The sequence below is a fragment of the Theropithecus gelada genome, chromosome 10 (assembly GCF_003255815.1).
Source record: "Theropithecus gelada isolate Dixy chromosome 10, Tgel_1.0, whole genome shotgun sequence".
Lineage (NCBI taxonomy): Eukaryota > Metazoa > Chordata > Mammalia > Primates > Cercopithecidae > Theropithecus > Theropithecus gelada.
Genome location: NC_037678.1, coordinates 28478254 through 28491284, shown reverse-complemented (window position 1 = coordinate 28491284; position 13031 = coordinate 28478254). Strand labels below are relative to the sequence as shown.

General features: G+C 54.5%; 2 gene segments (V, D, J or C); both read left to right on the top strand.

The window, feature by feature from the left end:
• Nucleotides 1–9747, top strand: part of LOC112633745 — a 674114-nt gene extending 664367 nt beyond the window's left edge. The window contains 2 exon segments of the V gene segment in view: nucleotides 7928–7967; nucleotides 9295–9747. Of these exon segments, the coding sequence occupies nucleotides 7928–7967; nucleotides 9295–9614 (360 nt within the window).
• A 1256-nt stretch (nucleotides 9748–11003) lies between these two features.
• Nucleotides 11004–12819, top strand: LOC112632399. The segment is given in 2 exon segments: nucleotides 11004–11187; nucleotides 12386–12819. Coding segments are annotated over 2 exon segments (504 nt in total).
• The last annotated feature ends 212 nt before the right edge of the window (nucleotides 12820–13031 follow it).

Here is a 13031-nt window from a genome sequence, read left to right as displayed (position 1 = left end):
CTTACCCTGCAGTCACACCAAGAGATCAGGGTTACAACCCTGTAAGTATAGACAATCCCTGTCCCCTTCTGTGTCACTTCACTCCCTTCGTGAAGCAAATGCCCTCCAAAGAGCTCATTCCCATTCCTGGGTCACAGTCACATGGAAAATCTGATCCAGATACCAACTTCCTCAGGCCTCTCCATTTCCAGACATCCCATTATTGCATACATGGGGTTGACCGTCCCATCTCAGCTCCAGAAGGGGAGGCAGGTGTGTGGACTCTGCTGAGCAAATGCCCGCCAGGGGCAGTGGTCTGGCTTCCTGCATCATAGCTTCAGGTGGGGGATGGGGAGGGGGAGTTGGGGGCCCCAGGGAAGAGTTTTTGTATGAACCCGTGTCACGGCATTTGGTATTCTGTGGAGGGACCCAGCTGACCATTGTAGATGAGTGTCTTCTTCCCTTTCCTTCCCTGCTCTCGCCAAGTTGGTGGCAATTTTATTCTGATTTCGATCTTTGTCTGTGACTTGCCACAGCCTGTGGTCAGGGTTTCCTTTAGAACCTCGGTCCTGGGAGGCTAATCTCTCCCCTCCCTATTCAGAACTCCTGTATGCCTCAGCTGGTCACTGAGACACCTTCATCTCCTCTGACCCCAGAGGCAGGGAGTTCCAAGACAAGACCACACTGGTATGTCTCATGAGTGACTTCTACCTGAGAGCCATGACAGTGGCCTGGAAGGTAGGTGACATCTCCATCACCCAGTGTGTGGAGACCACCACGCCCTCCAAACAGAGCAACAAGGCCACCTGAGCCTGGTGCCAGACAGTGGAAGTCCCACAACCTCTACAGCTGCCAGGTCACGCAGGAAGGGAACACCGTGGAAAAGACAGTGGCCCCTGCAGCATGTTCTTAGGTATCCGACCCTCACCTACCCACGGGGTCCTAGACCTGCGGGATCACGGCCTGTGTCTCCCCTCTCCCACCCCAAGTCATCCAGCCCTTCTCCCTGCACTCCCCAAATCCCTCAATAAATATCCTCATTGTCAACAAGAAACCCTGCTCCCTCTCTTCGTTTCTTATCTAATATTTAATTTGCAACCTCCTTGAATTCTCAGTGGGGATGAGGAAAATCCTGGTGCCGTTTATTGGGTGAGAAGTCCATGGTGGTGCCATCACCAGGAACTTGTGGAAAGGAACTGGGAATGGAAACTCACAGGTGGATTTCACAGATTTTCACAACACGGGTTGGCTAAGCAAAGACACTGACAAGCCCTGCAACAGGGAAACAGGAAGTCCAGAATCCTGCTCAACGTCCCAGTCAACTCAGTGAGCCCTAGTATGCTCTGCAAGATACTGGTGTTCATGTCACGAGCTCTGGAACCTGGGGTGAGGCTGGGGCACACAGGTGACCAGTTGTGATCAAATGGGCTTAGAGGTTCAAAGTTAACCAGCACGTGGCTGAGATCTCAACCATGAAGTTCCCAATTCTAAAGTCAGGCTCTAGGGTGGAGTGAGTGTGTGCTTGGTGTGTGGCTGAGCCTGCGATGCTCAGCTTGGAAATGAGCAAAGACACTGTCCCAGGCACAGAATGGGCATCCCATGGTTGTCGGGGAGAGTCTGTGTCAGAGTCTCATTCTGGACGAGAATCAAGGCTGGGTCACGCAAGGTCAGCACAGGGTGGGCGTGACCTTGGGGCTATAGGCAAAGTCAGGCTTCCACGGGACCTCAACTGCCCCAAACACCCTCATACCACCAGGCCCCACTCCCTCCGTCACTCACGTTGTTCTGTCGTCCCCTCGCCCCCTGCACCATGGTGCACGTGCAGCCTCACTCAGAGACACCCTCATCCCAGGGTCCCTGACAGTGGGCAATTTGGTCCCTTGAAGGCCTTGACTGCCTCGGTGAATCCATAGTGACCGGGCTGGGACCCCACTGTCTCTGGTTCATCAGGGACATGGCAGCAGCTGCTGGGTGGCCAGCCAGGGCAAGGACAGAGCTGCAAGGCCTGGGGACATTTTCCACAATGATGCAGAAAGAGAGGGGCCCCTTTGGAGCTCAATCGCAGCCACCCCTGCCCCAAATCACAGCCGTGAGCCGAACTGAATTTCAGGCACCCAGCGTTCCTCCGCCTCTGTGTGACCCATTTCACAGCTATGAAAATTCAAGCCCATGGGAGACACGGTCCCAAGCTTCACCCTCTCTATAAGTTGTTGTACGTTTTTATGATGAACACCTCTGAACACAAAAATAGGGTTACAGAAGAATAGTAATGACTCCAAGGTTCCCCTCACCCGGTCCCCAGCATCATCCATTTTCAGGTAATGCGGACCCACCCACAGCAGAATAACTAAACTACTCCCTCAGGCAAGGGCGTGAAGCAAATGCTAGTCATCACACACTTAAGTGGAGAGAATTCAAGGATTTCTTGACATCAAAAATAGTTAATGAGGGTCTCATCAAATGTCTTGTGAATATCATTGTGTCTCTTTTTAGTTGACTCTGTGGTGCTGCTGCATATTCATAGTTTTAATTTTGTTTCTATGTGGATTAAATACTTGATGTTATCACTGGTGAATGTGTTTTTAGGCCCATCCCATCTGCAGGTGTCTTCCCAAATGCCTCTGGCTTTCCCTGGCAAGGCAGGAGCTGCAGGAGCAGTGAGCTGGTCCCACAGTCCGGATGCAGCCGCCGCCTCCCTGAGAGGAATCCAGTGCTTCCCTCAACCTCTCTTTTCCTAAAAAATGGTTCTAGCATCAAAAGACTCAAGGGGGTTCAGGCTGGACATTGGCATAATCCCTTCCCAGGACATGTGGCTACTTCCGGAAAAGCCACCCATGCTAGTGTTGTCATTCCTTTAGTGATATCAGCTGCATTTAATGATCAATAACTTTGTGCCTCAGATGAGAAGGAAGGCAGAGGGCCGAGGCTTCAGTTCACCTCCTCCTCATGAGGGCTTCCTGAAGGGAGGGCCCAGCAGCTGCACTGTGCACTCGGGAGTGTGCTTCATGCTTTGGGAAAAAGAAAAAATGTACATTCTTCCCTTTTGTTCAACACTTTGATAACTGATGATCTGATGCCTAGACATCCTTCAGGGCAAACCGCTGGTGTGCATGTGAGGACATCTGACATGCGGGTTCCACTGTGGTTATATTGAATTGGCAATGACAATGCGGCTACAAAACATGAACACTTACCCACTGGGCACCTCCTCAGGTGGCATCTGATTTTCTCCCATTACCCCAGGAGCTTCCGTGGCTCCTGATTTCTCAGAGGATGAGAGGTTCTGTCTCATCATGTCCCTTTCCTGCCCCATGCCTGGGATACCGCACTGACCTCACGTCCCTTCGCGGAAGGTGATATTTGGAGACCACACTCGGGAGCTCCTTTATGTCCCCCTTATTTCAATAACACAATGGCAGCCACTGCCCCACCTCACCCACCAATATCAGAACAGGTTGAGGGGTGCAAGAGATCCTTCCGTTTCACCCTGGACCTGGAGGATGGGGCTGGCATTTCCAGTGGGGACCAGCCAGGCCTCACTGGCCAGGCCCATCCCAAATAGGACAAGCCCAGGGAAGGTGGGGCTGAGACTCCTGGAGTCACAGCTACGTTCATGGGAAGGTTCCCAGGACACCGCACTCTAGGGTAACCTGCTTCTCCCTGGAGGGAGAGGGTACTCTCTGCATCACCCAGGGTGTCACCAAGTAGTCAGTGTTGAGTCAGCTCCACCAGGGAGACCATTTTTCCCTGACCACAGAAGTTCACTCCTAGTGACATAATGCCCTCCAATAAACTCATCCCCATAGCTACATGATGGTTGCTGGGAAAACCAAATCCATTGTCCTCCAGGAACCAGGATTTCTAGGGATCCTGATGCTGGTCACAGGATGTCACCTGTCAACCTCTCTCTGTGGGGATGAGTGTGGCAGCTGTGTGAACTCCCTCATCAGCAGATGCCACCAGGAGCAGTGGCCCCAGCTTCCTCCATCACAGCTGCAGCAGGGGTTGGGGGTAGGGGCATCCAGGGAAAGTTTTTGTATAGGTCTGTGTCACAGCATTGGGTGTTCGGTGAGGGGACCAAGCTGACCATCCTAGGTGAGTCTCTTCCCCCTCCTTCCCTGCTCTCCCCAAAGTACTGATAAATTTTCTGCTGCTTTTGTTCTTTTCTGTATCTTTTGTTGACCTGTGGTGAAGCTTTCGCTCTGGAGCCTAGGTCCTGGTCAAGGATCTCGCCCCTCCCTGTTCAGACCCTTGCCTCAGTGGGTCACCAAGACCCCTTCACCTCTGGCCTCAGAGCTAGGGCACTAGACTGGATGAGCTACTGAAACTCATTCGTCTGTCTGTCTGCCAGGGCCAGGCTGCTTCCCTAAAACTTGCTCAGTTCTGTCCTCCCCCCGCCTGGGCTTCTAACTGCCTACCGAGCTTTGTGCAAGGGAAACTGAGGTCCCATCTCATGGGGGAGAGGGAACAAGGGGCTTGAAGAAGTGACCATCTGGGAGAGTTTAGAAGGACCTGAAACCCTCAAAGCCAAGATTGGGAAATGGAAAATCAGAGTCTCAGGGCCCAGTCCCCTGGACTGTGGGACTCCGGATCCAGGCTGGCAACAAGGTAGGAGGTGCAGGGACCTCTCCAGGTTTCTGTGGGCTCCCAAGGAGAGAGCCCTGAGCTGGCCTGGGACCCCTGAAGCCCTGTCAGGAGGGAAAGGCTCTGGACATGAAGGAGCCAGGCGAAGGGTCATGAAAGGCCATGGCATTCTGGGAGGTGGCTGTTGGGTCTCTATGGGAGGCACCCCTAGAAGCAGGAACCACTGAGTTCACTGACAGGCAGATCCCAAGGCACAAAAACTGTAGATTGACCCTAAACACAGAGAGATTCTAACACAGACTCCACAGAAAAAGAGTCCAGGACAGACAGACAGTGGGACTTGGGTGAGCAAAGGCCCTGACTCCACTGCAGAGGCTGCAGGAGATGTGGGTACAAACAGAGCCCTTAGGTGAGAGACCCACTCTCCCCTAACCCCGAGCAGCTATGTCAGGTGAGAAAAGTTTCCACACGGAATCTGACAGGAGGCTCACAGAGCTCAGAGAACACAGCCAGAGCCGGACCACGTCAGGATGACAGAGTGAGGCAGGGCCAGGAAACTGAAGGTCCACTGTCTGTACAAAAGCCCAAGTCCTAGGAAGGTTTCCAAGCAGGCGATGAGCAGGGGTCAAGCTCAGAGGTTTTCTGACTGACCGAATTATTTTAGGAACATCATGTCACACCCTTCTGAGACACTGTGGACCACATCTGAGAGGTCCTGCACTGGCACTGGGGGGCCTGAACACCCCTCACACACTGATGTCAGGGGCTCCCCAGGTGGACACCAGGACTCTGACCCCCTGCCCCCCATCCATTCGGCAGGTCAGTCCAAGGCCACCCCCTTGGTCACTCTGTTCCCACCCTCCTCTGAGGAGCTCCAAGCCAACAAGGCCACACTGGTGTGTCTCATAAATGCCTTCTACCCAGGAGCCGTGACAGTGGCCTGGAAGGCAGATGGCACCCCAGTCACCAAGGGCATGGAGACAACCAAACCCTCCAAATGGAGCAACAAGTATGCGGCCAGCAGCTACCTAAGCCTGATGCCTGAGCAGTGAAAGTCCCACAGAAGCTACCGCTGCCAGGTCACACACGAAGGGAGCACCGTGGAGAAGACAGTGGCCCATGCAGAATGTTCTTAGGCCCCCGACCCTCACCCCACCCACAGGGGCCTGGAGTTGCAGGATCCCAGGGCAGAGGTGTTCCCTCCCACCCCAAGTCATCCAGTCCTTCTGCCAACACCCAATAAACCCTCAATAAATATCCTCCTTGTCAATCAGAAAACATGCTGTCTGCTCATTTTTGTTTATCCACTTTCCATCCTAAATTTGATTATCTCCAACCAAAGGTGAACAGAGTCCTTTGAACTTGTGACAATGCTCCCTGGGAGCATCCTGATGTTTCTCTGAGTCATACTTTTTCCATCACCCCATCCCCATAGAATGTTCCAGAATAAGGAAATAGTCTTCAGAAGGACCCAGGCATCTTCATTCTTACCCATGTCTCCACTGTGCTTCCTGCTGCCCTGTGAGCACATCCAACTCTGGCTGCCCGGGGACACACCCTCCTTACATCCCTATGGCCTGGGAGAATATCTCAGCTCCCGTCCTTATTGCCCTTGGCCCTCACTGTCCAGATGCCATCCCTCTCTCAAGGTGTTTGTACATCCCCCTCCAAGGCCATGTGGTCACCCCACCTGTATTCTTCATCAAAGCCTAGAGCATCTCCCCTTCTCCATGGGCACACTCTGTTCCCGTCATCCCAGGGACCCTACAAAACCCCTTGTAACAATCACTGATGGGACGCTTACTCCCTCGACCCTAGTCACTCACCCCACATCCCCCTCTGGGTGCCTCTCACCCCAGGTGTCACTGGATGTCCCAGCTGTATTCAACATTCATAGGAGACAAGGGTCAGCTCTGCTCCTCACTGACGCCACTATGAAAGTCTAATGCCCTGCTGTGCACAAGCGGTCAAATAACTGATGAGTTCAAAGTCAAGAGTCAGATTCTGGGGTTATGCCAGGAGCTTGGGTGAAGCTGATTTGTCTTCTGAAGAACTCAACATGGGATCTGAGCTATAATACGCACACACGTGCACTCGCACACCATGCACACAAACATACATGTTCATGTTAGGCATCTTTCTGGAAGGATCAGGAAGGGCCCAGGTAGAAGGGGCTGCAGTCAGGCCCAGGTCAGGACATGAGCAAAGCAAATCTGGGACCTGTAGTCTCCAGGCTTTGGGACTAGGGGGTCACCCCTGGATATGGGAGGCTGGGGCAGGGTTTTCTGTCCAGGCCAAGGGTAAGACAGAAGATGTGGATGAAATTCTGATCAGGGATCAGCAGGCCACATCTCAGCAGTCCGGGGAGGTGTTTGCTGTGGGGAATACTGTTGGAGACTGCAGGGTGCCAGGTGTGTGTCCTAGGTGTGAGCTCTTCAGGTCATCAATGGGCCCAGACCAGGATGCAGGTCCAGGCTGTGTATGTCCAGGCCCCGCACTGCACATGTCCATCCACTGTGGGTACCCCCCGTGCTGGTGACACTCCTGAGCACAGGCAGTGTAGGTCACCCGTGCATATAAGGGACTGCACAGCACACACATGTGGCAGTGTGTGTAAGCCGAGGGAGCTGAAGGGGACGCAGAGACCCCACACACCTAGAGCTCCTGGAGGAAACCACACTGCCAGTGAGGCCTATGACCTCCCTTGAGGAGCTCTCCTCTGGGCCATTGCAGCTCTCATCCAGCACACACAGCCCGTAGGTAGGAAGCTGTCCCCATAGGCTCAGGAGGGGGACCTGGGCAGTGACCTGTGAGCTGCTCCTTCAGAACAGCTGGGCCAAGGATGCTGGAGTTCAGGCCTTACAGTGGGGTCTGTGTCCCTATGGTCAACGTCATTCTCCCCACAAACCCCCATTCCTGATTCCAAGCCTATCCCACCATGACCTCCAGTGCTGAGGATGTGGGGGGCATCAAGGACCCTCCCTACCATTCCCAACTTCTCAAAGGGGTCCCAGATGCACCATGTCAGTGGTATCACCCAGCCGCTCACCTCCTCCTCCTCCTCCTCCCTGGCATTCCTGACACCAGCTGATCCAAGCCACCCAACTCCCCCTCAGAAATGCAATTACCTGGGAGACAATTCCACACAGACCTGTCAACCCTTCCCATGACTTGGGTGGATGAACTCCCACGCCCCCAAGGAAGTGATATTCGGGTCAGTAGAAGGTGACCCCTTCACCCCACCTGTGGCTCACCCACCCATGAGAAAAAGGGGCTGGACCCTGCATCTTGTGAGCAGCTGCAGGGTTGCAGGGGGGTTGGGTCGGGTGTATTAGGAGGGTTTGTGTGCAGGGTTATATCACAGTGTAATGTGTTCGGAGGTGGCACCAAGTTGACCGTCCTTGGTGAGTCCCCTTTTCTATTCTTTTGGGTCTAGGGTGAGATCTGGGGAGACTTTCCTCACCTTTCTGTTCTCTCTAGGGCAGGGGTCTCAATCTCTCTGGGGTCTGCCACCATTGCCTTTTTTCCTGGCTCTAAACTCCTCCAGCCTGTCTCTTCTTAGGCACTTGGTGGGGCATGATGGGAAGATCCCAGTGACCTCTTTCCTGCTCCCTGCTGAGGCCTGAACCTGCCGCTGTCACTTACAGGGCATTCTCCCCTGGGCTCTGGGATGTTCTGCTCCCTCACACGGAGGCTCCCGGCCCCAAAGACCAGCAGAGCAGGGGCTCTGGCTAGGGCACCAGGGCCGTGGGACAGGGGAAGGATGCTGGAAACAGTTCAGCTCCCTAGGGTTCTGGGTCCCAACAATGCGGCTGCTTTAAAAACCAAGAAAGGACATCTTTGACTGAGGACTTGGGGAAATGAAGGGGTACAAGGATGGAGAAAGAATGTCCTTTGAGGTGACCCCAGGGTGCTGGGTCCCTCCTCCCCCAGGACAGACAGGCTGCCACGGACAGGGTGCTTCTCAGGATATTCAGGCCAAGGTTAGGGCCTTCCCATCCTACCGAAAAGGAGAGACCCCAAAGCAGATGCTGAGGGAGGCACTCCTGGTGGGCACAGGTGACAGGGACCAGTCAGGACAGACAGATGTCCTAGCACAGCCAGATCTCCCAATATGACAAGGAGACCCCACAGAGCAGACACAGCGCTAGGCTCAGAACAGAAAGTATACTTCACATGAAAGCCCTCCATCTCCTGGACTCTCAGGGAGCCAGCTCCTGGGACTGACACCCCGTCCCCACCGAGGGGCCCCTGTGGGAAAGTGGGGCAGAGACCGCAATGATGGTGCCAGGGGACAAATGGGAAAGAAACTTACTCATCAAAAGGGAGGAGAACCTAAAAACAGGACACAGATGCCCTCGTGAATAGACCCAGACGAGGGACCTGGCAGGGGATGTTCAGACAGAGACGTCCCCCAAGGAAAGATGAGGGCCCATGGCTGAACCCAACCAGCGTCAGGGAGCACAGGTGAAGTGAGAGCTGGGTGATAAGGAGGGGAAAATCTGAAGATGAGGCTGGAGCAAAAGAGGCCTGATACTCCTCAGTCCTCAGATGCTGAGGAATTTCCCATCAGGAGGTGAGAGTCCCCACCACTGCCAAGTTGACCTCAGTACAGCAAGACCCGGCCTAAGGTCCCTATCCTTAGTCCTTCATCCACCTGAAAACTGAGGTCAGGGGCTCCCCGGGTGGACACCGGGACTCTGACACCCCTCCCCCTCATCCACCCCACAGGTCAGCCCAAGGCTGCCCCCTCGGTCACTCTCTTCCCGCCCTCCTCTGAGGAGCTCCAAGCAAACAAGGCCACACTAGTGTGTCTGATCAGTGACTTCTACCCGGGAGCCGTGAAAGTGGCCTGGAAGGCAGATGGCAGCGCTGTCAACGCGGGAGTGGAGACCACCACGCCCTCCAAACAGAGCAACAACAAGTACGCGGCCAGCAGCTACCTGAGCCTGACGTCCGACCAGTGGAAGTCCCACAAGAGCTACAGCTGCCAGGTCACGCACGAAGGGAGCACCGTGGAGAAGACAGTGGCCCCTGCAGAATGTTCATAGGTTCCCACCCCTCACCCCACCCACGGGGGCCTGGAGCTGCAGGATCCCAGGAGAGGGGTCTCTCTGCATCCCAAGCCATTCGGCCCTTCTCCCTGCACTCAAGAAATCTTCAATAAATATCTTCAGTCAACCAAAAACCTTGGGTTTTGTGTTTTGTTTCTGTTTATACATTTTCTACCCGAAATTGGTCCAACCTGCAAGATGAACAAAATTATTTTAGACTTGTGAGAATGGGGTCTGGATTGTTTCTGAGAGGTAGTTCCACCATCACCTAGAAAGGCCCAGAGAATATTCCAGAACATAGCCTTGAGAAGCAGGTCCCAGGATTGCCCCTCTTTCCTATATGTGTTGTGCTTGTGTGGACATGTCCACCTCCAGCAGCCTGGGGCAACCTCTCCTTGGTTCCCCATGGCCTCCAGAAAACGAGTTCCCTCCACGGATCATCAGGCCTCACTCTCTGGACAGTCTCCCTCTCTCAAGGAATCCTTCCTTCTCAGGCAGGAGCAGCCTTTCCAGTCCACGGGCCCTTGGTCTCCCCTACTCCTCAGGGGCCCACCCTGTTCCTGACTCCCAGGACCCTGCCCTCTACCACCACATCTATCTCTGAAGCAGGCACAGCCTGGACCCTGATCGTCTGGACCCAAGTCACACACCCCACAGGCCAGCTGGGTACCCTTGGTCCCACATGTGTCACCAGTGTCCCTGTTATATTCAAGTGCCCAGGGAAATAAGGGTCAACTCCACGCTCACCCCTAAGTAGTCAGTCCAAAACTGACCACACCTCAAATACCTAATGTCCAGTTACCCATGGATGGTCAGTGGGGCTGGGGAGGTCAAGGTCAATCAAGAGATTCCGGAGCGGTGCCAGAGACGTGCCTGTAAACCAATTGGTCTTTTTAAGAGCTGTATGTGGGATCTAAGAACCGGGCTGATTATTGTCCTGGAAGGTAGCACAGGATGGGGGGCCCGGGCAATGAAACAAACACACATACACACATATTCACAAACATAAACACACATGAACATCTCTAGGCACACAGGTATTCACAAACAAACTTGCCTGCGTGCAAATACAGACGCGCACACACACTCTCCTGTGCTATTTAGAATCATTGCCACATGGGCATCCCACTGGGGCTGTGCTGGACATCCAGAGGACTCGGTTCTCCAATGGGGACCAGCTCCACATTCTGTGTGGCACAAACAGGCTTCTGACTTCTTCCATGGTGACAGTCTCCAAAGGAGCTGAGCTGGGACACATGGCTTCCTCCAGGACAAAGAGTAGCAGGGGACCCAGATGTGATGTGCAGACATGCCTCCTCCCTCTCCCCTCTCCCTCTCCCTCTCCCTCTGGGGGTGGAGGGATCCCTAACTTCCAGTCAAGTGTGCATGCATGGAGGAGCCATCCACCTCACCCTCCTATCGGCCAGACCTGCCTCACGACAGGGCCGCTGGACCTGGGCGCCCAAGCAGCTGCAGCGGGGAACGGGTCGGGTGTGTCCGGAGGGGTTTGTGTGTGGGGGTGTGTCACTGTGTGTTATGTTTGGAAGAGGCACCAGGCTGACCGCCATTGGTAAGTTTCTCTGCTTCTCTCCTCTCTGAGATCCCAAGTGAAATGTGGGGAGATTTTTCCCTTTCCTGTCTAAGGCGAAGGTCTCAGCCTGCCTGGGTGTCTGGAATCTTTGCCCCTCCTCGCCTGGGCTCCTGGGTCAGTGTTGTCACCCATCCTCTCCTGGGGTTCTGGCCTCTCCTGCGGTTCTGTCCTCTGTAGGTCCCAGTTATGGGGCTGCGTTAAATAGTGACAAGAGGCCTCTGACTGAGGATGTGGAGAGATGGGGAAGGAAATGGGAGGAGGAAAAGACAGAGGAAGAATATCCCGTGAGAAGGTGGCCCCACAGTGCTGGGTCGCACTCCCTCCCCCAAGACAGGCAGGACACCATGGACAGGGTGGTGGGTCTCAGAAAACAGGCCCTAAACATGGACCCTTACCAATTCCTCCACTGGAGGAAGACCCCAAAGCAGATGGCCAGGATAAGGACTCCTGGTAGGGACAGTGACTGGGACAGATGCCTGCTTGTCAGGGAAAACCCACTGGAGAGTCAGATCCCCCATGTAACTTCTCACAACATGAAAACTCTTTCGAACATACACAGTTCCACATTCAACTCAGGGAGTCAAAAACAAAAAGTCCTCAATTGGAAGTCTTTGATCTACTGGAATCCACCCCTCGGGACTGACACCCTCTCTCACCAGGCAGACCAGAGGGGTCTCTGCAGGGAGGTGGGGTGGGGGCTGCAATGATGGCACCAGGGGGATCTGTGGGGAAGAAACCCACTCCCGTGAGAGAGAAGAGCCAGAACCCAGGACAAACAGCTGCCCTGTATGAAAAGACGAGAACAAGGGGAACTGGTAGGAGGCGTTGAGACAGATACCCCCAAGACAGACAGATACCCAGGGTGAGATGTGGTCCTGGACTCCATCCCATCCAGTGTGGAGCGAGCACAGGTATGGTCTGTAGGTGATGGAACATATGAAAAACAGACAGATCCAAGAAGGGGTCTGTGATTCCCCAAGAGTGGGGGGCACTGAAGAGCCTCCCATCTGAGAGGGAGTGTCTCCACTCACCGCTGACCTGACCTCAGTCCAGCAAGTGTTCGGCCTGAGGTCCCTGCCCTGGGCCTTAGTCCCATGCCCACTTCAAGACTGAGGTCAGGGGCTCCCCAGGTGGACACCAGGACTCTGACCCCCGCTCCCCCTCATCCACCCCACAGGTCAGCCCAAGGCTGCCCCCTCGGTCACTCTCTTCCCGCTCTCCTCTGAGGAGCTCCAAGCCAACAAGGCCACACTAGTGTGTCTGATCAATGACTTCTACCCGGGAGCCATGGAAGTGGCCTGGAAGGCAGATGGCAGCCCCGTCAATACAGGAGTGGAGACCACCACACCCTCCAAACAGAGCAACAACAAGTACGCGGCCAGCAGCTACCTGAGCCTGACGTCCGACCAGTGGAGGTCCCACAACAGCTACAGCTGCCAGGTCACGCACAAAGGCAGCACCGTGGAGAAGACAGTGGCCTGTGCAGAATGCTCTTAGGCCCCTGACCCTTACCCCAGCCACAGGGGCCTGGAGCTGCAGGATCCCAGGGGAGGGGTCTCTCTCCCCATCCCAAGTCATCCATCCCTTCTCAATAAATATCCTCATTGTCAACCAGAAATCCTGCTCCTTCTCTTTTTTATCTCACATATAATTTGAGGCTTCCCCTGCGTTCTCAGTGTTGGGTGGGGGGAATCCTGGCATCCAGTGGGAAAGTAGCCCTGAGGGAGAGTCTCATAGCCTCCCAGGGTGTCTCCTGATGAAATAGGCCAGGATAAGACAAATCTGATCACTGAACACCAGTCCCTCTGCCCTTCCACTCCTCC